Source organism: Hesperophylax consimilis, chromosome 18 (assembly GCF_061612785.1).
Source record: "Hesperophylax consimilis isolate HC1 chromosome 18, BYU_Hcon_1.0, whole genome shotgun sequence".
NCBI classification, from domain to species: Eukaryota; Metazoa; Arthropoda; class Insecta; order Trichoptera; family Limnephilidae; genus Hesperophylax; species Hesperophylax consimilis.
The window spans coordinates 18,759,004-18,786,097 of record NC_142853.1 but is presented as its reverse complement, the minus strand read 5'-3'; the positions used below and the strand labels follow the sequence as shown (position 1 = coordinate 18,786,097).

The following is a 27,094-nucleotide window of genomic DNA, read 5'->3' as shown; positions in this document are numbered from 1 at the left end:
GCAAGATTCACCAAACAATAAAACATCCTCCAATACGTGAATATCAAAGGTAATATGACAAATAAATACTTTATGTATAACATTTAACAACTACTGCATGTTATGCATTCCAGTTAATCTGGCTTCATTAACAAACTAGCACTAACTTTACTTCCTTATCTCCTCAACTTTAACTCTGGTAGACAACAACTGTAGATAAAGTTTTAGCCGGCCTAAGAGAAGCTTGCTTGGTTATTCACTAAACAAATAACAAAACACATACGTACAGCGTTTTAAGTCAGTGATATGTACTGGATTTAAAGGTATACAGCATAATATAGCATGACGCTCGTTATTAGAATACATATACCTAGAGTGGGCAAATATTATTGTAAAACATAATACTTGTACAAATTTGGTTGGATTGTTATTAAGAATGTTCCATAATATTATTAATAATTTTTCATAGATTTTCACTATTCTGAATTATCTTACTTTACTCATCAGTGGAATCTTATTGTTTCTTTGGCAAGAGATCATTATTTTATATCACATCATTCTCATTATTCTCATTTTCTGTCAATGTTTTAGATGTGTTTAATTTTTTCTTAAACCTTTTTTTCCAGGTTTTATTTCATTTTTGATTTGCACGTTGGTGTTTTATGACTTATTTTTCTTTAGTGAAGAAGTCTAGAATGTTCAATGGATCACCAGTGTATGCAAAGTCTAATATAAATGTTAAATTTTTAGGTAAATGTTGTCAACCTTAGTGTGGTCACCCTTACTCTATCCCAAGCATGAGATGTCTGAAATTAGTTAGGTTTATGGAAATAACTGGACATGATACAAACATTCGTTCATTTGAATTGTTTCCGTATTAAACTATTGATTTTGTATCATCTTCAAGTTTATTGTCATTAATTATTCTTCTCCTTTTTTCAATTTATTAGGTGGTGGTTTTATATGGGATATTTATTTTGCATCAAATGTTGTCAATTTAGAGTTTAGACAAACTATATTGGTAAAATAGTGTTCTTATAATTTCATGTCATAAGTCATTCAATATATATTTGAGTTTATTAAATTTTTTAAAGTGACGGCATTTAAATTGCAAGTTGTTATAAAAGCACACACACAATTCATTTTTTTCTTCTTTCGAGGAATAATTTTATTCTAGCACCTAACTCTCACATCTGGATTCTACAAACATATCATTGAATGAACACAAGCATTTTTACCATACTAACATTTTTTACCAGCATTTCACAGGTTTAATACTTTTATTTAAATATGTACAACTTTTTCTCCCCAATTATAACAATTGACCTCTTTTCAAAAATATTTTTTTCATTTAGTTATTTACTATCTTTATGTTGGAAAAACACACTGATTTATGACTTTTGGAATCAAGTTGGATACAACATGGAACTCCTTTAAGTCAAAACTCAGCGTTTCTATTCTGCAAATTAAACAAAGTAACTTTACAAATCATCTTGTGTTCGTTTTATCATCCCATCTTGTCTTATTTTTACAAAATCACTGTACAAATATCTCCATTAAACTAACAAAGCTTTTTACAACATATTTCTTGAGCCTGTTATAAGTAAATTTACTGTTTCATAAAGGTCGGGACACACAAGTTCACCGTCACGACGGACCGGCACTGTCAAGTGGTGCCATAATCGGAATCGTCATCGCCGGGGTATTGCTCATGCTGCTGGTGGTAGACCTGCTGCTTTGCTGTATCCGGCGCCAAGGTGTCATGGCCACCATTTGCCACCGAAAGTCCAAGCAACATGAAGAGGACGAGGCTAAGCTGGGAAGGTAAGACAATATTATGAAAGAATTCAAATACTTTTGTAATTTTTATGTGGGTATATGTTTTTTTTATGTTGGCTACACTGATTTCAATCTTAATTACTCTCTCCTGTTACTACTTACTAACTAGTGTTTGATGTCAGTGAGGGCACAGTGTAAAAACAAATACCAAAACAATAAATTAATCAGTTGCTTACCATAGTTAATAATATTTCCGTTTCTTAATCTTCTTCTAGATGCCCTGACAAGTCATTAATTCAGGTCTAGAGCCAATTACAGTGTTCATTTGGACAATGAACTAGGACAATGAACCCAGAACTTATATTTCATATGGGTGCTTTGACAAAATTAATATGTGATATAAATATTAATATGCCAACCTTGGCACATATGGCGCAATTATTCATTAGAAAACACCAGAACTAAACGGCCATGTTTATAATACTATTTTTCTTTAGTAAGCATCAGATTAATTTTATTTATTTTCACCATTGTAAAAAATAAGTAGGTACTTAGAATGATAAAAAAAAACTAAAACACTTTTATAAGGACCGATTTTTCGATGTGCTTTCCTTTACATGGAATCTCAATAGAATCTATAATGATTCAATAAAATTATTTACTTTGTGTACTGAAGAATCGTGCTTGGTAAAAAGTAACACCTTTTTATTTTTATGTTTAACATTTGTTAAATAATCCTTTGTTTTTATTCCCTTTATTGTAAAATAACACCATTAACAATAGCTGAATTGCACTAACCTTTTGAGAACTTTCTAATAGCAAAGGGACAATTTGCATTCATCAACAAAATATCATAATTTATGTTAGTCACTTGTCTATTTTTTTAACTTAATCTAAATGTTAGTTTTCATTTCCTAATGTATGAATTTCAGTGTTCATTATATCATTCATAAATCATTGGAATCTGGAACGGAGTCTTAGAGATACATTTCTGTTGCGAGATGTAGAGCATGTTCCCATGTAGCTATAGGATTAATAAATGGGAATCATTTTATGGTGTATAGATTTTCATAGCACTACATACTTCCTTTTATCACAACATGAAACACAACACTGTTCCAAACCTCAAATATGTACAATAAAATTCCTTGCAAACGTGTCCTCGAAATATTAATTTGAATGGTACAAAGTTTATTTTCCAAAGCAGATTATCCCAAGAACTAAACATTCTCCAATGGTTTGATTAATTATCTTTTAAAAAACAAACATTTCTTTAGTGGCGATGGCAGTATTGAAAGTAATGATTTTAAAAATTTGGTACCAAATGTTCAAAAGTGAATTATTCCCACTTTTATTTTTCCATTTGTTTTACGAGCTATTAAAATAAAGTTGTCTAAGGAAGATCACCCATTAAGAATAACCGTTTGTCTCAGTCTGTACGGTTGGCGCTTCCCGCTCCCTTATTGCAGTAACAAGGCGCCCCCGGCTCCCCCCTCGCCCGCCCCTCTGCCGCCCCCCGTCAAGCTCGCCACTACCCCAACGTAAGACCACCAACCACCCCTGTTGAGCGTCGAAACAAACTGATCTACCGTCTTACTTTACCCATCCAACACGGCAACAAAACGTTCTAAAGAATATTCCATTTTTTATTCAATTTTAGCTAGCCAAAATAAGTACCTACATACATAGTAAGCCATAGATATGCAACACGACAAAGCACCGACTTCAAGGAGCTACCAAAAAGATATCTGTCTATAATAATTTTTCAAAATGGCAACACCATATTTACAAAAAAAAAACACTTTCTTTTAATGGCAATACTTTTACCCAGAACCAACTTTAGTTGGCTAGCTATCTGTAATTATACACTATAATAATAAAAATTGAATTATCTCCTTCATACATGTTCTTGTTTTACGCTACCATGTTTTTAGACAACATTCATATTTTCAATCATTGAGCCATTTTACAATTATTATTCCAGCGAACAACTTGTCTTCTAGCTTTTTGGTTTGTCTTTTAACCCACATGGTTCAGTTTAATTTTGTAGGACAGTAAATCACCTATTCACATTTATTTGTTTCCCAGCATATAATCTCTATTTTGGCATACCATAATGAATGGAATATTCCTTGTTTATTGTTCTGAACTGGTTGAAGTAAGATGCTAGCTTTTTACCATAGATTATCAACACATGTGGTTTCTTTTGTTATGATACGCCTGCTGTACTCAGAACAAAAATACATTTAACGATTTTTAGTTTGATGCATGCATTTAAATTTGAGCTTTCTTATTTTGTTTTTTTCTCATTATATTACATACCTATTATTATTTGATTTATATTTCGTTTTGTATGAACACTAATAAATTTTGTTAAAACTTAATTTCTTATATGAAAATTTTGTTCATCATTTTATCGAGGTTATTCAATTAAAAGAAAATTATTAAATTCCACTTCTTGTATCATTTCTTTGTGATCAAAGTTTCCTTAATTTTTTGAGAAACAAAAGTTTGATGCTTATATTATTTCCTTTGTTCTTTACAATATAAAGATACTTTAGCTATGTCTCTTGACAAGATCTGATACAACCCAACCTTTATCTTTTACTTCCCCTCTATTTCCTTCAGCCACATAATATTCCCTAAAATGCAGCTAATGTGCAATATCAGTATTTATATTTTTACACTGACATCTATGGGCGATCCGCGAAAACAGTTTTCTAGCAAAGAACATCACCTGACTTTCTAAAATCAAAATTTTTGGCGGAAGTTATGTTTTGGTCCCAACCTTTGGCTGTCAAAGGGTTAAAAAAAAGTTGAATATATTATTAATTGCTGTACACAAACTCATAAATTATCATTCAATCATAATTCCTGCACTGAAACCTTAAACTCTGGACTCTCTGGGTGTACCATGTTCTGTGTTGTCACAACATATAACTCTGACTTACTTGACTTTTGTTCCCTTGTTATATGCTTGCCCCACTATTGCGACGTCCCGCCACACCCAATAGTTATGTAGCTACCACACCAATGTAAGAAACTAACACAATTCACATTACTTCTTCTTTTCCAATGCACGGCCAACAATATTACCAAGGATAGACAAATATACTCGGCTTTATTCATTTATTTACTCTTAGGCCTAGTTGTTTCAACTTCCGTCACAATTGACGTCATCTTCAAATCTGTAAATGGTGCCATTATGATTTTTTTAAACTTTTGAATGGCGCCCGTTAACCGATTCCTTCAGAATTTTAGTTATGAAGACTGCTATTATTGATGGCTTAATTAACGGCTGATCAAAAAACCAAACTTCCAATTTGACAAGACACTGACAGGCCGACAATCCAGTGTTGACGATGACCATAAAAATTAAAAAAAAATCATAATGGCGCTGATTGTTGCTTTGTAACGATGTCAAATCTTACGGGAACACCTGGGCTGTAATATTAGCATGACTAAAAAACGTTTAAAGGCGTACTTACCACTGATAGATATGTTGTAACCTCTCCCTCTTTCTCATAAACAATGCATGTGTAGAAAAGAGAGGTTACAACTTACAACGGAACTCTCAGCAACAGGATCGTATATCACATATATCTGCAGGAAAAAAAATTCATAGAAAACATGCATGCTACCAAAGAATTATTTTTTTAAGTATCAGATAGAATTAATCATTTTCAATATCTTCAGAATCTTATTTTTAAAACTTCTATCAGTATAAGGTTAGTGTCTCCACATTGCCAGAATTTGAAATCGAAATATTTTGTTGTTTCTTCCTAAACAAACAGTTTGGAAGAAAAATTTCACAAACCACCGTTGCAACATTCTGGTTTGTGTAAACGTATTCAAGGACTGACATGAGATAGCATAGAAATTGACATCTTGCCTTCGAACCATAAGTTGAATATACTTTTTTAACACATTCACGGACACAACGTCTAATGGCGTCATTTTAGAGGAGATGTGATATGACACAACATACATAAAATATATTTTACTCAAGGATGCGATAGGGAAGTCAAATTATGTATTGTAGTAATATGAAGCCTGTCTATTTGTGCCACAAGGCGAACACTTGTACTTGATAGTGTCGCTCCCAAGGTTTGCATTTTCACACGTCAAATGTGACAGCACGATGTGTCGTATCAAGAACCTTTGTTCTACAATGTTTCCCCGCAGGTGTCATAAATGTGTTAATATGTACATATACATTTTATATGAAAAAAAATTCTGTGGATATTTTTTTGGTGAAAATTTCGAATTAGGCGTTTTTTCAAATTAATGGGGCTCTAATGTATTTCTAATCTGATAGGAAAATTCAAACATCTGTATTATCTTGTGTAAGTTAATTTCTTAAATATTTTTTTTTATTTGATGGCCGAGTATGCGTCGTCCCAATAAGTAGTGCTTTTCGTGTACTTATGTGAATTTTTTCTCCCATAAATAATTGTTTTTACAATTTCTCAATGTTTTTCCTGCTCGTCCTTTTTACCATTTCTGCATGCAAGGTTGTGGTAGCTATTCATAATTGAATTAAAATACAATTTGTTGTTTGATTAAAACTTATTTTTAATTGGATGTTGTTTGTGTTAAGTAGTGTATAACAATCATCTATCGGTTTTAATTTTAGTTGTATTGTTTTTTAAGAATAATTGTTTCATAACATCTTTCACTAACACAAAATGATTTATATTTCATAAACACAAAATGTCAAAAGTTGCAAAATGCTTGTTCTAACAACATAAGCTATAAGTAGAATTCTTTGAAATACATGCCATTGCGTGCTTTTGTCTTTGTGCTGCTAATTGAGTGTAAATTCGATAAGATTATCAAAAAATCTACGTATATGAATATTTTATTTAAATGTCAATAATATTTTGTACATTCAACAGAGATGAGAAAGAGCCTCTGAAGGATTGCAATGACCGAGCCATCATCGATGGATCCATGATGAGGAACACTTCCGTAGAATTTGATGGAAGAAGGGTCCACGCTAAAACTGGAGACATAATCGGCAAAAACTCTGCCGTTTAAATAACCTCGTTGGATCTACGTAAACCGTATTGTAAAGGAAGAATAATACATAATACCATTTATTATTGTGAAACTCAGACATTAAACAATTGAGTTATGGAATTTGGAAGAGGAGGAATTATAAAGTTGACGAATCAGTATTTTTTGACTTAAAAGCAAACTATTATTTTCTGCTTGTGTGACTTAAGAAATAAGCCATTTATATTCTAATGTGCATTGGTCAAACTAAAAGATTAGTTGAACATCTTGTAAAATAGTTGCCTTGAACGGTAAAGCGAACAATGCCATTATTTCCGAACTGTAAATACATGACTTCATTAATTATTGACACAAATAAATTGTTGTCTTTTTATACTATTTTAATAAAACGTCTCTCTTTTTGGTATAAAGATATTTATTAGGATTAATACGTAACTTAAAAAATTGTTTTTGAACAAAGTACATGTGATTATTATTTTATTCAGTGGCTTTAATTGTCAAAAAAAAATTATACTAAATCATCTTGTTTTCAATGCTTAACCTTTCTCTGGTGTATGAGATTTCCGATATTATTATTAAAACGAAAATGTCTAAGGATTAGTAATATTAAAAGTTCTTACTCGCCCAAACTTTGTTTCGCCGTATTATAATGAAAATAACAATTATTAGAAATGAACTTTCCAATATACACTATAAATTTTCTAGAGCTTAATGGACTATTGAAAACTTCTGTGATTGGTTTAAACCAGATCTACATAATACAAAAACAGTTGGAAATTGCTAATCTCCATTGAACATTTACAGTAAATATTTATTTTCTACTTTAATAACTATGATATCCGGTGTTTATTTACTATCAGTAAAAAGACTAAAATAAGGTAGAAACATTCACAAGAATAACTTTAACAATAATAATTACAACTGCCTACTTAATAATATATAATAAGTAGGTTTAGTAGAAATGATTTGCTATTGCAAAAACTTGCGGACCAATCGAGTTAAACGAATCACGTTAAAGCTGACTCCGAAATGGCACCGAATATTGTATTTATTTTAGTTGATAATTAAAAATATATACACAATATACATATTATTATTAAGCACAGTGTGACTTTTAAATAATTACGCGAATCGCTTATATTTTTGGTTATTAGGTATGTATGTCCCTAAAATATAAATATAGTATATCATTCTTCAATTCCGTACATAATATTTTGATCATTCACATAGTCACATATATACTGTGTATCTTTTTCTATTTGATTCTTGCGCTAGCTGCAAATATAATAATATGTAGAGATCTGTTACTGTGATTGTTCTGAATAGCTTAGTTTTCCATTCTTTTCACAAACCTATTCAAATATTGTGTTAATCCATTTACTCGCATTTGTAAAATTTATATTCCTCAAAGCAACTACCGAGTATTCATTGACAATGCGTGATTAGTTAGAACCAGTTTTCTGTTAGTTAATTAATTAATTAATGATGATTGTAGATAATAAGTTTTATTAATATTAATGTGTTTAACTTCAGTAAAATTCCAAAGAAATAGAAAGAAACACATCAATTCACAGTATATTTTTCAAGTTAAATGACAATAATTCTAAATTAAATTAAATCAATGTTTCATTCTCAAAACAATCAATACCTACATTATTCCGTCACTATCAAATTTTTGTTGTTGAATAATTTTCAAAAATAATTGTTTCTTCTGGTTTAAAAGCGCTACAAATTCATAAATATATACAAAAGATAACATAATCCAATATGATTAATTTATTTAAGCCACTGATAAAGAAATGGCCCTTTACTTTCAGTAAGAACCAGATTTCAGCTATGTCATATTTTTTTAATAAATTTAGATTATAAAGTTGCCTAGTTTGTAAAAAATATTATTTTTTTACACCATGTAATTGTTTTGTGATTTCGAAATGGAAGCTCGCATTTTTTTTAAGAAACCATTTATCAATTTATAATAATTTTGACTATAAACTTTAAAGTTTTATGTGCATTTATTTAAGTGACAATATTTTCAACATGACTTAGTTTTAAGTGTATTAGTATTATTGTTGCAAAAATTGAATAAAAAATAACAATGTAGACCTTTTATTGGTAAAAACTGTTACCACGATTAACAAGAAGTTTATTATAACAATCATTTCAAGTGTGGCCAAATCATTTTAAAGAGCTCACATTTGAATGTATTTGTATGATGGTGGTGCAAGTTGGTTTGAAATAGTTTGAAACACCCGCCCGCAGTCTCGCTTTATCCCGGAGTAGTCCTTCAATACAGCAGACCACTATACAAGCAAGAATCTCTTTAAAATGATTCTACTGTACTTAATTTGAAGGAGTTCAGAAACTTTTTGTAAAACTTATGCTGCAAAGTATTTTTTTCCGTTTTGTTTATTTTATTTATACTTTAAGACGTACACAAATTGCCTAGTCAAGAGTTAACCATAAAAGATAAATAAAAAATCTTTTGCCAAGGAAGAATATGTTTAATATGGTTTTCATCTATGATTATGTTATTAAATAATTTAGTCAATTATTATAAACACAGTGTTTATCATTAAAATAACCCTAAATGGCTTCTCAAAATAATAATAATTTTCATTGATTGACTTTAAACTAAAAGTTGCAGTTTTTTCGTTAATCGGAGAGATATCCATGAAACATAATCGTGTATTTTTGTGTTTTTTTTTTTTAAATATTACAATAATAAAGGTATTTTTATTTTATTTTTATGTTTGAAATGTGCCATTTTCGATTTAACAAAATAACATGTTCATTTTTATTAATGAATTTGGCGGCATTGGTGACAGTCACTTTACCACACATAGGCGTTTTCTATGTAATATGACAGTGTAGCCAGTTGGAACAGTTTCAGAATGTGCGATTTTAAATTAAAAATTAAGAATGAAAATTACATATTTTTAGTACAATAATCATAATCAGAAAAATGAACTTTAAATCTTCCACCCATTTTTAACGGTGAAAACACTTACTTTACTTTACTTTACCTTTACAAGGTACTTAAATATGTTTTTTTGTGATTTTTGATAGCACTTTATTATTATTGAGACATTTACATATTACTTGACTAGAGATGTTTTCGAAAATAATGAAATAATTTTGTTAGGTACCCTTTTTAAAGCAACTTTAGAAATGTAATGGCATATCTTTCCGGATAGTAAAAAAATATTCAATGTTTCATATGTTTTCGTACTGCAGCTTTATCGTAAAATGATATATGATAATTATGGGATATTGTTCGCAACTGTAAAAAACTGTATAGTATAGGATGTGTGTACCTCGTTTTTCCATTTAAATTCATTGTTTATTATGTGAAGTGGAGAAAATGCTTAAATAAAATAAATTTTTAAATAAATCTTTTCATTTCTAATTCATTATTATGAACATGAAGCTACCTGTTACCTATTATATATTCTATAATACAAGGTGTCTGGGTATGTTGTATCAAAAACTGTTTACGAATTACAGCTTCAAATCCACTTGAAAATGGACTGTAAATAATTTAGACAAAACAATATGAAATGGTGTTTGCTGGAATTGGGTGATAGTATTTGTAAGGAAAAAGGGATGACCAATCACTTACCACTGGTTCTCTACGAAGAATTATACAACATTAATGAATTCCACAGCGATACCTTGAGATAATTATCGCCACAACATAACAATATTATGGACTTCCAAGATAGTCAATTTCCAACAATGTTTACTTTTCAACGAGATTATGTTAACGAAAAACACCAACAACTTGCTTCCCAGATAGTTCCCATAAATAAACAACTCAGTAGATCAATAACGGTCCTTTTTGTTGGAAACAAATTGATCCCCTATTTAACCATAGATATGCTAATATTTACACACATTTTATGCATGCGATTCTTCTAGGTCACAACACCATCGAAAAGGATAGAGGAAACTCAAAAAAAAGGCATGACTATAGACAGTATAATTCTCATTCACAAGCCTAAAATATTATTTTGAAAATAAAAACCTTAGAATGTTAAAATGCCCTCATGACAACATGGTGACAAAGTACTTACCTGTGAAAAAGAGCTTTCACAGTACTTGTATCTTTCTTTGTAGCTCATTTACTTAGGACAGCGCGTTGTTAGATGAAAACATGTTGTCCTGTTGAAAAACAATCGAGCTGTCATGAAAATTACTAGAAATTTGAATGAACATTATTTGCAAATGGGATTATTCTTTTCTACGATAGTATTGAATTTTGACATTTTTCCATTTATAACAGAAAAAGGAAAAACTCAGTTACTTGTTAAGTATTTTTATTTCAGCAAGACAATAAATTATCCATAACAGATTTAACATCATTAATGAATAAGGTAGAACAATGGAATCATGCCTTGCATGATATAATCATGATCCACTATGGCATCACAATACACGGTCTGAAAAAGAAAATAGATTCAATTCTGCAGTCAAGTTAAGTTAGGGCTGTTACAAATTTGAATCCAACAGAGATTTGCACCTGTTTTTTTTTGGTTACAATCATGAGTCCTATTTTGTGTTCGAGATGTCATGAAGATTAAGCTTTGGCAATCCGCAATTTCTTAAATAACTACTCGGCCTTCTGCTTCTGATTGAGAAATGAGAGCCACGAACTGACGGACAACTCGCTAATATAGGGTATGAAATATATTCCGATCTGCTAATCCTCCATGACCATGCCCGAAAGAGACTGTTCTTACAACTTACGTCAACTTATGTTGAATTGAATTGAAATTTGTACAGCCTCTAACACTACACTGAACTTTAGGAATCGACATTTTCAGCAGATAAAATAGTCAAAATATTTACTTTGGCATTAGGACCACAACAAGAAACACACAAGAAACAACTAGAAACATAAACAAGATTTCAAGCCACCCTAGATATTCCACTCAGCCAGCACTTTACCTTTCAACAGTTTTTCCATAAACATTCCGAGTTTTTCATTGCTGGATGTGGTTAGTCGATTGTGTGATGTCACAAGCCATGGAGATTACCGTGTCTTTTCTTCGGTTCCAATTTTCGATCGGAGTTATACCCCCGGTCCAAAATCAGTTTTCAAAAACAACTGCACTCAAATTTGCACTAATTATTTGCAATTGTCATGTTCCACGATTCAAATAGTTTTCCAGCAAGGTGATGGTTATGGAGAGGTAGGAACTGGATAAATGACATCCCGGTAGGAACTAAGCAGATTCTCATTTCAAGACCAAACAGGGAGTAAAGTCAATACCTCCTAGATTACAAGGCCAGGACACTGAATCAAATCAGCCTTCTAACTTGTTTGAGAACCTCCAAAAAATGTAATTTTTTTATATTTTTACATTAACTGAAACATTTAAATATGTTTTAATAAACAACAATAAATTGAAAAAAAAAAAAAAAATTATAAAATCATACAAGTTAGGAGCGGTGGAGGGTCGTGAATTTTGAATGTACTAGTTTTTAATATTAAATAAAAGGGCATTATTGATGAATATTTTCAGGAAATTTCAGTTTGGCAGTGCACTGCACCAATTTCTTTAAAATCTAAATACAAAATCAAATTTTTTGAAAAAAAAAAAAAAAGTTTTCGGCAACAACAACATCAATAATGCCATTCTATTTTAATATTAGCACTCTATTGCTCCCAAAAGTCACGAGCCGCCACTGGTTAGGAGGCTGCTTTGAATGAGTGTCCCGGTCTTGTGATCTAGGAGTTTTTAGTAAAGTGCACTAACTTCGGGAGGTGATTCTACAAAATATAAATACGTTAGCACAAGCAAAAAAGATAAACAACTTTTTACAAAATTCCAACATTTTAAGGTTTTCAGGATAAAATGTTAAATTATTCGTTGCACAGAAAAAAAGAATAATTTGGAAGGGAAATAATAGGAATTTCGAAAAGAATTATTTATATTTTTTACTTCTCCCGTCATCTTAGAATCACCTTCCGTAGTTAGTGCACTTTACAGCCGGACACGCTGTACATCGCCACTACAGAGATTAAAACTAATGTAGCATTTTCAGAATATTCATTGAGTTACAATTCAACATTATAATCTCCCTCGGGCAATTAAAGTCATTGATAAATCAACATTTCTAGGCATATAAAAAAGTGTTACCTCTCCAAGCTTGTGCTCCTAGTAGATTTTTGTACGTAGTGAAGAGTTAGTTTAACTCTCAAATAAAAATCTCTAGATTTATATATACAGTCGAACTTGGTTATAACGATCACGGCAATAGCGAGTTCATGGGCAATTAATGAGCAATTATATTGTTGACTGTTACAACGAGGTCGATTCACTGATATACCGAGCAAATAATTAAGTCAACACAATTTCTGAATACATGAATGGGTCGTTAGGTCTAAAAAGATAGTTGGGATTATTCAAGAATTATTCCCGAAGTAAGTAGTAATAAACAAAGGGGCGGAAATTTTCTATCTTGTTAGGGATAGATTCAAATTTTCATGGCACTACCTGTGTAAGATTGTCGGCTATGTGAACCATTGCTTTTCATCGGGCACAATGTAAAATTGTCATAAAATCTGCAAAAGTCATGCGAAATTTGAGCTTTTCTTTGAGATTTTGAACACATCGTCAATTTTGTTTTACAACACATCGTCAATTTTGTTTTAAAAACCAATAAATATGTTTACTAAGGTACCTAGTTACGAGTACCTACATTCCTGCACGGGGTAAATTTATGATAGTGATGCACAACTTTTTCAGCAAAGGGGCCGCTTTGTCTATTTTTTGAAACAGCCCTCGACCTACAAACGGGTTATTTTTTGTTGTCGAACTGAGCTGGAAAAACCAGGTGGAAACTGAAGGTAGAAAGGCATGTGCTCTAATGTGGGCAACTAATCGAATCTGCGGCAGAACGTGGGGACTCAAACCTAAAATGATGCAATGGCTGTATACAGCCGTTGTAAAACCAAGAATCATGCATGCAGCCTTGGTCTGGTGGAGGAGAACAACACTGAAAACAGTGATGACCAAACTCAACCACGAGGAATCACAGGAGCCATGCGAACCACTCCAATACTAGCCATGGGAGTGCTGCTGAATCTACTCCCACTAAATTTACAAATAGAGGGAGCGGTGATGGAACAAGACTGAGGCCGATTAGTCCAACAGCTGGAATGAGGCAGGACGGCAAACAAGCTGAATACTTCTTCAGACAGCAGTTTAGAGTGACGTACCCCACAAGGGAGGAATGGGACACGGTTCCATGCCCTACCCACAAAGTCGATTTGATGATATATGTAAATAATTTTAATAACTTCTGTATCGAGCGTCATCAGCATCATCAATATAACATGTACATCAAATATAACAAACACAACAAAATGCCATCATACTTACCACTGTCAAAAACTTTGTAAAACCTTCCATAAAAACTAATGTTGATAAACCTGCCCTACAGATAGATAACTCATGTTTAAAAACCTGCCCTGCCGTTTAACGGTAAATTTTATCATGCCGAATGGGAGAGCAGTTGTCTCGCCTTAACGCAAGCAACCATCTTGCTCTCGTGAAGCAAACACTCATTGGCTGAACGAAAAAACCCGCTCTCCCGTCAACAGGCAATGAGAGGTTTAGAAAAAATACTAGAATTTGCAAGCCTTTTCTGTAATAATAGGAGACAATGTTAACTAAATAATTCTATACAAAGATACTTACCTACATGTTAATAAAATAAACTCGAATAGAAATAAAATATGTTATATGTAAGATAATTATGTACTCAGCGAAACTATGAAAATGTTACAGAGATTTGACCACTTTTCTTATTTATTTATTTCACATATACGGCACAACATGTGCCATTCACATACTAATTTACAGAGAATAGTACAGCAACATAAGGAATGCAACAATATAAATGTAAGTATAATGGTATAATCAGTAAATAGTAAGTAAGGTTAAAAGTATGAAAAAAAGAGATATAAATATAATATAAGTAGCAATCTGTAGTGTAGTAATAAGTCAAAGTAAGAAATTATATGTAATAATATACAATAAAGTAGTATAAGGAAGAATGAAGTGCTTATAAAATGTCTAAAAGGCATTAAGAGTTTGTAAAAAATAAAATAAAAGATATTAGAAAGGTATATACTATTAGAAAATGAAAGGAATAAAATATATACTATTATAATATAAAAAAGAAACAAAAATAATAAATTACGTAAATCTACCGGGAGAATCGCGTGTATAATAATAATGTGCGACACTGCTTGACAGTCCGATAAAGTTTTACATAGTACCTATGATGACTATGATATATAATGCACTTCTACCTATCGAGTACTAGTAGTTTTTAATCTGAAGTACATAATCATTATGATGGTATGGTATTACTCGTCAATTTTTGTTTTATGCATCTTTTATATGATAATAGACAATCAGCGTGATCGATGTTGGAATATTCATTGCCTAATCTGTGTAAGCGATGGATTATTGAATTTTGTTTTGCGTTAGTTCCAGTATTGTTGCAATAATAAGGCGACTTGAGTCTAGTTGGTCTACAGGGAACATGGTAGTTTATCAACGAAGTTAATTCAGGGGAGTCAAACCGGTGATTGATTATTTTAAATAAAAAAATTAGATCATTAAGTATTCTTCTATGTTTTAACGATAAGAGATGCATTAATTGTAATAATGAATCGTAATCAATGTCGTCAGAGGGAATTCCTAATTTGAAGTTAATTGTTCTGAGAAATTTGTGTTGGATTCTTTCAATGGAGTTTGCATGGTTTTTGTAGGAAGGGTTCCATATAGACGAATTATATTCTAATTGACTTCTGACTAGAGTTGTATAAAGTAATTTTGATGTATGGATATTTTTGAAATCTTTAGATATTCTAGTAATGAAGCCCAACATTTTTATTGCTTTACTATTAATGACATTAATGTGATTAGTAAAAGATAATTTACTATCAAAGATTATACCGAGGTCCCTAATTTCAGGTACAGATAATAAAATGTGGTTGTTCAGTGTATAACTATATTTGATGGGATTTTTTATTCTGAAAAAACTCATAATTTGACATTTTTTTAATATTGAGTGTAAGTTTGATGGAACACCACACTGCAAATTTTTTGAAATTGGATTGTAGGGACAAACAGTCAAAGATATTTTTAATGATTTTAAATATTTTCATATCATCAGCAAATAATAATATGTGAACATCAGAGAAAATAGAAGTGACATCGTTTATAAACAGTATAAATAATATTGGACCTAAGTGTGAAGAATATGTCTTATTATAACCAAATAAAAAATATTGCGACAACGTGGTTTTGGCAAAACGACAGCGGTAGGTAGACAAGAACTAATATCATAAAATATTCCCTTATTTCTGAGATAAACAGATTTAATCCTACAACGTGGCGAGCTTCATAGCAAAAAAGCAAAGCTCGTTACGGGAATTTGATATTACAAACAAGGGTCGGTGACGTGGTCGTAATGAATCTTATAAATACGCCGCAAAAACCGGTCCCTGCACTCATTCGCTTCAAACCTTGGACTGTGCAACACCTACCGCTGCTCGCTCTGCCCATACTCGCTTCGCTACCTGGGAACTAACTCGATGTGTTTGATTTCAACCCGGTTCCCCCCCCGCTCCACTTTCACTGTCTACTGAACCTGCCTGCTAGCCAGCCTCGGAGAGGGGATCTACTGTTGCCTACTGAGCCGGCCTGCTCACTGGCCCCAATGTCACAGAGTCGTTACCGACTGAGCCTTCCTTCTAGCCAGCCTCGGAGAGGGGATCTACCGTTGCCTACTGAACCAGCCCGCCAGCCGGCACCCCGCAGAGCCGTTACCGACTGATCCTGGATGGATACAAGAAGTTGCACCCGCAATAAAAACCAACCGTCTTTATAAAGGCGTTCTTTTAAAAATGCAGAAAAATGCAGATTACAAATGTCGAATATATCATCTTTCTCAAGACGCATTAGTTTATGCAAACATATTACAAGAGTCAATATTTCCTGTATTTTTATGGTATTTTAAATCTCTGTAACAATTCAAATGAAATACCTCAAGTGCTTTATTTGAATCATTACAAAGGACAAAGGTAAATATGTGCCGGTGCTTATATTTACACTTTTTTCTTGTGCAGGCAAATACGTCCTGTACAACTTCTTTTATATTTTTTTTTCTTTAAATTCTTTACTTTTTACTATGTCTTATATTGTATACTTTTTTTATTATTTTTAAATATTCTATTATATTTCAATTGTTTGATATATTCTTTCAAATTATTTTAATGTATTTCACATAAACACTAACTCGCAGATATTATTAACGGTTAATTTTTCTCTCAATAGTACATTGAGTTCTTAAATTGATTTTATACATATATTTTTATTTTTTTATTGTATACTACATAATATTATCTTGAAATATATAATCCTTTTTTTCTTTTAAATTATATACTGTTTGTACATATTTTAATTTCTTCTATATTTCATACTTGATTTATAATTTTAATGTACTGTATATATAATCAACCACCACAACACGGGCATGTGCCTAGCTTGGTGGTTTCAACATACCCAATAATTGTAATAACCTAAAAAAACACTGAATAAAGAAAAATTTTAAAAAATAAAATTTCAGGCGACTAGTTATGATTTGTTATCCTTTGTGCTATGCATAAAAAAACCTTGTCTTATAAACATTAGTTTATCATTAAAAAATAATAGGTAACACCTAATCGTATTTTGAAATATTACACATTGGTGAATATATTGATAGAAGAGATATTTAGGTAGGTACATACGACTTTTAAAAAACGATTTGGATGTAACGATTAACGGCTGGAGCAAATTTAGTCGTTCCCCCGGTTCTCGTTATAACCAAGTTTGACTTTATACATTTTTTTTGCTTCTTCAGTTATTACATATGTTCTCCTGATATTTCCGTACTAAATTATTTCTACCAAAGGAAGGTCAAAAATACCTAGGGTATTTAAAAAGAAATAGGTACAACTTATCGACCGGTCGGTGGCCGAGTTGACATTGCGATTGGTTCCCACCCAGACGTAGTGTGTTCAATTCCTCGACTGGTTAAGTCCGCCATCACAACACAAGCAACATTTTCCGCTTACTGTGGTGGTAGTAGGAGATTTTAAAATATTGTCAGGTTATTCGTAACCCCGTAATGTTTGTCTTTCTTTTCAAAATTAAATATTAAAAAAATTAAAATATTATCTTCGACAGCTGCCAAATATGCGCTCACTTAAAGCTCCAAGCTAACACGCAAAAAACTTGAGAGTTCAAAGCCATAGCTTAAGGCGATGCACTACGTCATGTAATATTTTAAATCGAGCCGTTATCAATAACACCCCTTACGCAGATGGCGATAAGGTTTGAATTCCCGTTTAACACCATCCGCCTGTTTTGATTTATGCAAGAAAAAAACATGGCCAAAAAGTGTCTTTTATTTTATTTTGTGGATGTTCAGCATAGACTAAAATACATCAATGATGTTCAGGAATAAATATTTAATTTTTTTCTGATCATTTTATAAATAACTTAATTTGCCACATTATACAATAAAATCATAACCGAAAATGGGTTCGTAAGTAGGAGATTTTAGTTTTATAGGTCTTATACATTATTTTTTTCTGGGCTTATAAAAAGACTTATCTAAAAAATACTCGATTTTTTCAAAGGCCAAGATGTATTCTACTCGCAGTATTTAACTAAAGCATCTGAAACATTTCTAGGCGACCAAATTTTCAAACCAAAAACACATGATTTTGCATTCCTACGTAGTGCATCGCCTTAACCGGTTCAGTGCAAATCACTTCCATGGGCAGACCAATGACATGTAATTTTAATGGAAACAAAAGCTCCTGGGAGCGAATGTGATAATGCTCGAAGCACACAGCTCAAAGCTTAAATTGAAAGTTCAAATTCGCCTGACCATATACTCTTCTGAACCAGGCCATCATGATTTTACATATATTCCTCAGCCGCCCCCACTTCTTCTACCATTCAAGTTTTCATATTACTTCATTCGTTAATGTTACTTGCTCATACCATCTAAGCATCCCTTCTTAACAGGTTTAATGGCAACCTTCAAATGTTTCGAGAAACTCGGCACTCAGCACACCAATTGGCATGTATATTAATATAACTTTCTATACTCAGTGAAAATCCGCCAACTGTCACAATGTGTTGTTTTCATGCTGGCCCTGTACTTGAATGTATCAAAAATCATTGTCGTTTTTAACTACCTACTCAAGTTTTAAAGATGTAATGTGTTGAATATGGGTGACTGAGCTTTCCAAGTTTATATGGCAGAATTTTCAAAACCTTTACTGCCCAAGCTTGGTAGTGAACCCGTTAACTTACTTTGCTTTTTGACAGTGGAAAAATCCTCTTTGAATGCCAATTCTTAGTACATTTCAGCTTTTGAACAAATTGTGACCAGCAGAAGAGGACAACTATTGTGTATGTATAACAATCTTCCTCATTTCCTGTTTTGAAGATAAAAAAACGATCTTTGCTTCTTTAATAATCTTTTATTATATTTTACAAAGATATTTTCTTATTACGCTACACATAATTAAGTAAATGCTGGAATTAATTAAATATAATTTCATCAGATACAAAACACACACTCGCTTGGTGTTTATTTACAAAAGTGACACAACTACACATTGCATGAAAGGTTAAATGTTTTATAATCATTACAAACATTTTGATGATCACATGGCCATTCTATGAAAGATTAAATTTAGTAAATAAATAGACTATTATAAGTACATGCAGTTTATGAAATGAAAATAATATCCAAATTGTTATAAAATATTTTTTTCAAAACGAGTCAACAAAATCATTTATAAAAATATGCTCCAAAATAGTATGTATGTATTGCTTCTCTTCATTGCCAGTATGTATTGCGTTATTTTCTAACCATTTCATAGGTAATTTCAGTTATGTGAAGCAACAGTCTTGGAATGAGGAAAAATAGATTTATCATCTGAAAGGTCAAACTTTTACAGATTAACAGATAAATTTGTACAACTGTTAGATAGTTATGTAAATATGTAAATGAAAATTATTACATTATTTAAATATGAAAAAAAAAAAATTGTTACAAAAAATAACCATGGGCGCTGTACCATTTTGTAAGGACTTTGGATGTTTTTACAAAATAGTATTTGGTGTTTATTTTAAGTTATTGTGTCAATACTTGTATCAGTATGTACACAACCTATATTGACAAGTATGATTTAACAGACTCTTCCACAAAAAGAAGCCAATATTACTTAAAATTCAATATTGATTAAAAATTCTAAATATTATTTTTAAGACAAACTTATGAGATATCATTAAAATAAATTATCATTATTTTATATACAAATTCCAAAACCATTCCCCAGTGATTATTTATTTGCTTTTCTGTTTAAAATCGGTTAGACCAATCAATATTATAATAAGGAAGTTGATGTCTTTACCAACTCTATTTGAAAAAAAAAATTGATTTAGTAAAACCAAAAATTGTTATATTCTTACATCAAAAAATGAGAAGTATGTACATAGGTAATCTAGCAAACAAAACAAACACACATTACTAAGCATTCTTTCAAACATAACGTACAAGCTGTAATAGTATTAACAATAAGCAATTATTAATGTCTATGAGATTTCCAAAAGCAGCAATTACTAGACAATTAAAATATAATAAATAGTCAGGGATTGTTTAATAGCTAACTAAAAATAATTTGAATTTTAAGACTGAAATCCGCTTACAGATTTACATAAAATTATAATCTGACATTTTTTAATAGTAGACAAAAATTGATAGCACTGCGATTGTTTAAAAGGTTATGAATGACAACACCAAGACGGCTCATAGGAAAACATATGCAAGTTTAAAAAAGCACAATGGTCTAATTGAATATTTTTTGAAGTATAAAACAGAAAATATTAGTGGAACCTAACGTTTTACTAACCCAAACGATGCCGATTTTGCATTTCATACATTTTTCGAAGCGTTTAGGTCAAAATCGCATCGCGAATTATTCTAATGCGAATCATATTAGAATGCTCATATGTTCTCCAGAGAACCCATCGGCGTTCCACTGGTTAAAAACATCGAGTCATCTTGTTTTCCCTTGTTTGTAACTATAGAATAAAGAATAGTGTTTCAAAATCGAAATATAAGCCCAGTTTGGGCCTATATATTTCCATTATTTCACCATGATTACGAAATTCAAATGGGATGGCGATATACAATCTCAGGCAAGGGTAAGAGAGACAGAGCGCATGCAAAATGGTCTAGAACCAAAAGGTACTAAGACAGCGGCACATTTGTTACCATTTATATTTATATGGAAGGCAATTCCAGTTGTCTTCTTTATTCTATGTTTGTAACAAACTCTCCAGCTCAAATGCGAGGAAAAAAAGACAAAGTGAGGAGCTTGGTGTTGTCATGGCAGTGAAAAAATTTTGTACCAATTACATAAATTTCTAGAATATTATGCCAAGCTAAATTTAAGATCTTAGTACTTAATCAACAAAATTAGTGTTTAATTTCAACTAAAAAAATATATTTATTTTAAGGTCTTTTTCATCTTCTATTTTAGGCTTTTGATCTATATTTTTTTTTTAAATAGGAAAACAACCAAATTATATTCACTTTATCAAAATGATCTTTAAAAATTATAATTTAAAGTTCATGGCACTGCATAATATAGTACTGTAATATGCAATATATGTATGGATGGCAACTAATAATCTAATTTACACATTGAAATAATAAAAGCAAAATTGCAGTTAGTTTATCACAGCTCACTGTGAATTAACTGAAAGTTTAAAAAGTAAGAATAATTTTCAAGCATCTGTGAATAAATATAAAACAAAATTATAAAACCGAAGATTGGGGTGATGTAAATTCCCATTGTTCGTTGGCCATCTTGTCTTTAGAAAGTACACACTTATAAACAGAAAATAATCACCAAATAAAGTAATATCATTATCAGAGAATTTTTTTTTGAGAATTCTTATAAAAAGTATGTAGCTGAGTACATAGTTATGAAGAAAATATACTATAGTCTGACATTATTTAATGCATAGTAGACAAAAAGTGATGATGCTGCAATCATTTAAAATGGCAACACCAAGATGGCTCACGGGAAAATGAATGTAGGTGGAAAAAAGCACAATGCTCCGAGAGCTTATTTTTTACTTTAAATAAACGGTGTTCAAGAAATTAGTGGTACTTTCCGAGAGCAGATAATTCTACATCATATTCTAAGACAATTTTTTGTTTAACTTTTGGAACACCCGACCCTTTTTGAGGGAAATCAAAAATGAACTCCAATCTGTTTGAAGTGCAAGTGATTCTGTTATTGATGCACTTTCTCATAGCATAAAGGTTTAAGTCGCATATCAAAAATTCCCAGCCTAGGCGAAATTCCAATGCCAGCAGCGCATGAACGGTTTGTCGGCGGGAAAAAATTCTTGTCGCTGGTGCGAACGGTTTTCCAGATGCTAAACATTTTATTATGTGATGCTTTGCAAAGAAAATAACTACATAGAAAGACATTTTTTGTATTTCTGAAATTTATGTATCAAAATAACAGATTAAGTCAATATAAAACAAAACCTTATTCACAGATAAAAATTATAGAATTTTTAAAATGTTAGAAAATCAAGTTGTGTTGTTTTCTCTTGTTTCTTTAAAAATAATGTCTAACTCGAATGTGAAGAACACATTTCAAAGACAAAGTGAGTAGCTTGGTGTTGTCAAGGTAATGAAAAAATTTCTAGAATATTATGCCAAGCTATACTTACCTGACAAATGAGAATCATGTAAAATATAAACTGATTTCAAATAAATAAAGTATTGTCACAAGTTACACAAAAAATATCCTCAAAAGTGTTACAATTATATTGTAAAGCTTTACAACTATATTGCACTCAAATATATTATGTTAGCATCTTTGAAACTAAAGCTGTGAAAAAATATGATGATCTCTTTGGGCACAAAAATTATTTCATAATAATTAGTAGGTAAATATCAAATAAAAAGATCAATCCAAAATACATTGGTGATTGAAAAATTAAAATATCAACTGCAAAAAAAATTGCTATCACACAACACATATCCCCCCATTGTTTCTCGTAAATTATATTATCATTATTTATTTACAAATTAAAGAAATAAATACATACATTGTTCAAAGTGAAAATTCTAAATACACTGCACAAATTCTTAACTAAGTTATTAAGATAGATTATATTTATCATTGTCAAGTTAGGCAATACCATAGATAATATTGCACTCTTTTCAAACATGTACATAATAATATCACCTGCAGAATTCTCTTTCCGTTTGCAGTCAATTGCCTCTGGAGAAACATCTAACTATCTCACAAACAATAATTTAAGAGAATATTTCTCTAAACATCTTTAAAGTACACTATTGACTGAAGATGCTCGTCTGAAACTCTTGAAAACTCATCCAATCTAGTTTTTCTTTTTTTTTAAATAGCTGTTCAAACATACATATTATATAAATTTCCACAACTAGATGCATTACATCTGCATGATTTTTCATGTAGGTTAGTTGCTATGTCATTTTGAATTCTAGTTCGAGGGTGCTGGCACGGGAATATAGATCTCTCTCCAAAACCTCTATTCAGACTATAATACATCTATTTTAAAACAGTTGATAGAATGCATTGTCATCGATAATGATTCTATTTGCTGAGTTTCAGCTCAATCAGATGTCGGGAAATGGGTTAATTTCCGCTTCCAAAATTTGCATTCACTCATTATCCAAAAACCAAAGTGAAATTCAAATACATTAAATGTATTTAAAAAGAAAGGCTTAAGTATCTTAACAAGTGATGTAACACCGAGGATCACCCAGGGACAGAGTAATACCTATTGTCAAATTTCCTGAAGATTTGTCATTTTCTCCCACAGAACATAATAATGCTCCCAATAAGGAACTTGAGAGGAAAAGGAGAAGAATAAATCTGATTTAAAAATCTATGATAATAACATATTTTGTAATGTTCACAATTTAATTTTTGTCCCTTTTTTAAAGTGATATTTGATTAGCTGGAATGCTGAGCTCTGGAGACCCAATACTTCCATAGTGTGCCATATGGATATGCCAGCGCCCAACAGACACAAATTTTTCATACCCAGGTTAAAAAGGGTTTGTAAAAAATAGCTCAGTATTTGCAATCTCAATTAAGTAGTGCGTAAAAAGATAGATAGATAACTAGGCTATAAAAAAATTATAATACATAAAGTTTCCTAGATTTATTGTGACCACTTGCAAGCACTAAAACTGCAATTTATCTTTTGGGCGTGTAACCATTGTCCTACAAGGATGATAAAAATATAATATTTGAACGAAATTAAAGCTTTCAGAGATTTTAAGTTACATAACAAATAATATTTAAATAGATCATCAACATTTCTTCAGCTGTCATAAATATAAAAAATGAACTCGCCAATTGTAAATTGCATCGAGTACTGATCAGATGAAACATATTTTAACTCGAGCCTAAGTGTGAGTACATAAGATGCCAGAAGTGAAACTAAAATTAGTCCGAAAGAGAATTTTACAGGCAAGCGGACCTTTATGCATTCAATAAAATATTTTCAATATTTAACACCCAAAAGGGAATCTAATGTTAACACAATATAACCGCAAAAATAATCCAAAAGTAATATCAGCATTTTAAAAAAAAAATACCTTTTAATAGCATAAAAGTATTCATTATCCATTTTGGTATTTAATATTAGTATTAAAATTTATATTTAAAAAAACACAAAATAATTTCATCGATGAGAAGAAAAAAATATGTAGAAGCAATTGAGAAAACACTTTTCAGATTCTTTTTCTATAGGGATTATTGAATGCAGTCGTCAATGAAATACGTTTGTAACACTCTAAATAGTTGGGTTCAATAATATAATAATTATATTGTATTATTGTATGGACATTAGTAACTTTAATTATTATTGCTAACCAAGGTTTGTTCAAACTTCGATACCATCGTTGGATCCCTTGGAATTTTTGACACGTAATTTGTTTTCTTCATTCATTTTGGATTTCTCCGTTCTCGTGTGCCATACGTATACCTTTGTGCACTTATCAGCTAACGGCTCCAGTTCATCCCGAGTTATGAGTTGCCGTAATATCTCACTTTCCTGAAAGAAAAAAAATCAATATTTAATAATAATATGTTATACATCAGATACATCATTGGTACTAAATTCCTTATGCGATATTTCAAAAATATAGGATGAGTGTACGGATTAAATAAAAATTAGACCAAAATTTATTCAGCCAGTGTTATTGCAGACATTTCAAATTTTATATACAACTAACCACATTGTCACCCACCTCGCTGAGCAACGGCCTCTCCAACCACCATGCCGTTCACCAACCCCACGGTCAATACGCCCACCTTGTGCGCTTTCCGCATATATATCTACATACCTGATACCCCTGCAGACATTTCAAATTTTATATACAATTAACCACCTTGTCACCTAACTCGCGGAGCAACGACCTCTCCAACCACCATGCAGTTCACGAACCCCACGGGCCATACGCCCACCTTGTGCGCTTTTCGCATATATATCTACATACCTGATACCCCGCCTGCACCTTGTGCGTGAACACCGCCTTGGGATTCTGCTTGATGAGGGTGAGGTGTATAGCGAAGCCGGCCATGTCGATGGGAAAGGGGCGCTCGGGCCTCCACACAGAGTTGAAGCCCAGCACCTTGTCGCCCGTCTCGCTTACCAGTGGCCTCTCCACCATCATGCCGCCCACCAACCCCACGGGCCACACACCCACCTTGCGCACTTTTCGCATCTAAAAGAGAAAATAGAATTGTAAATAAATTCACAAGTCAAATAATAAACTACTAGCAGTTAAAAACCCGCTCCGCGGGTTTTTTTTTGCTAGGCCCTGCGGGCGGCACTTGGTTGGGCTTCGCCCATTTTAAGTGATACTAACAACAGTTACATTTAATAGATAAATATTAGGTCATTCACAGAGAGAGGGTGAGTATATATATTATTGTTAAAACACGGAACAGGAAGGAGTTAATGAATAATAACATGCTAAATTTACGCATAATAAGAATGACAGTTGTTTGAATAAATGCAATTTTACGTATTTGTATTGGATTATTTCAAATGAAACACTATTATTGACTACATGTCTACAACTGATATTAACTGTTATCTGTACCTAATATAATAAACTCATAGGAGACTTGCAGTGCTTAAATATGTGTTACAACCGTCAATAAGTTGAATCAATATCGTATAGTTTGTCACAATTAAAGATAGTTATAACAAAGTTGACTGAAATAATAGATTATTACATATTGATTAATTGTACCCGTGTCTATGAATAAAAGAAGGGTAATTGTGCGATGAGATTAGCAGTCGGTTTAATTAAACGGTGTTAATTTTACTCCAACTGGTGGTAATTCTTTACCTATAACTGTTACTGTATCTAATAAAGTTTAAAGTTAGATTATATATACACGTTCACCAGGAGAGTAAAAATCTATATGTAAAGGTAGATTATTACAATATAGCGCCCCTGAGGTGATATCTCACAAAGGCGGCGCTATGCAAATTGTCCAATAAATAAATAAATATAATGTTTACATTTTATTGTGTACATATTCATTGATGTACAAAATAGATAAAATAAATGAAAACGGAAATAGATAAAATAATGTTTTCCGATTAAACTTTATTTTATTAAAAAACAAATAACTTTGTTAACATCAATTTATTATATCTAACCAATACATGTTTCATGAGCGAAGTTCACTTCATCAGGAGTAAGTATACACCGAAGTCAAAAATTAAATATAGATTGCAATTGGAAAGAAGAAGTGGAAGGAGGGGGAGGGGTAAGAGTAGGCTCAGTACGGCAAGATTCTACGCATGTCTATACCGCTCACCGAACCATAGCGAATCAGACACTTCCGAGCTCTTCAAACATTTGAGCGATACTATTGATGATCTCTTGCCCCGCTACCCTTCGGCCGAGTTTGTTGTTCTGGGGGACTTCAACGTTCATAACGAACCATGGTTGAAGTTCTCAGGCCCAACGGACTCGGCTGGCCGACAGGCGGAATCCTTTGCCATTTGCTACGGATTAGAGCAATTGGTTCAGGAGCCTACAAGGGTTCCTGATGTCCAGACTCACCGCTCCAATCTGTTAGACCTATTCTTAACTACTGTGCCACACGGTTATAAGATTGACGTCACAG

At 31.9% G+C, this 27,094-nt stretch overlaps 2 protein-coding genes across 4 annotated transcripts in view; one reads left to right on the top strand and one right to left on the bottom strand.

Moving 5' to 3' along the window:
* The window catches only part of Fas2 (neural cell adhesion molecule fasciclin 2), a 563,869-nt gene extending 554,634 nt beyond the window's left edge, over positions 1 to 9,235 (top strand). Inside the window, exons 13-15 of one of the 2 annotated variants that reach the window (XM_089642657.1) lie at positions 1,605 to 1,803; positions 3,192 to 3,299; positions 6,657 to 9,235. In XM_089642657.1, coding sequence (XP_089498783.1) covers positions 1,605 to 1,803; positions 3,192 to 3,299; positions 6,657 to 6,798 — 449 coding nt within the window. In that variant the 3' untranslated portion in view covers positions 6,799 to 9,235. The remainder of the gene's footprint in view (positions 1 to 1,604; positions 1,804 to 3,191; positions 3,300 to 6,656) is intronic. The other variant, XM_089642658.1, reaches the window with a different exon arrangement.
* Positions 9,236 to 19,319: 10,084 nt separating this feature from the next.
* LOC149415464 (galactosylgalactosylxylosylprotein 3-beta-glucuronosyltransferase I-like) overlaps positions 19,320 to 27,094 on the bottom strand; it is a 41,748-nt gene continuing 33,973 nt past the window's right edge. For both annotated transcript variants that reach the window (XM_089642654.1, XM_089642655.1), the window contains 2 exons: positions 25,444 to 25,671; positions 19,320 to 24,998 (listed from right to left, as the gene is read on the bottom strand). In XM_089642654.1, coding sequence (XP_089498780.1) covers positions 24,828 to 24,998; positions 25,444 to 25,671 — 399 coding nt within the window. In that variant the 3' untranslated portion in view covers positions 19,320 to 24,827. The remainder of the gene's footprint in view (positions 24,999 to 25,443; positions 25,672 to 27,094) is intronic.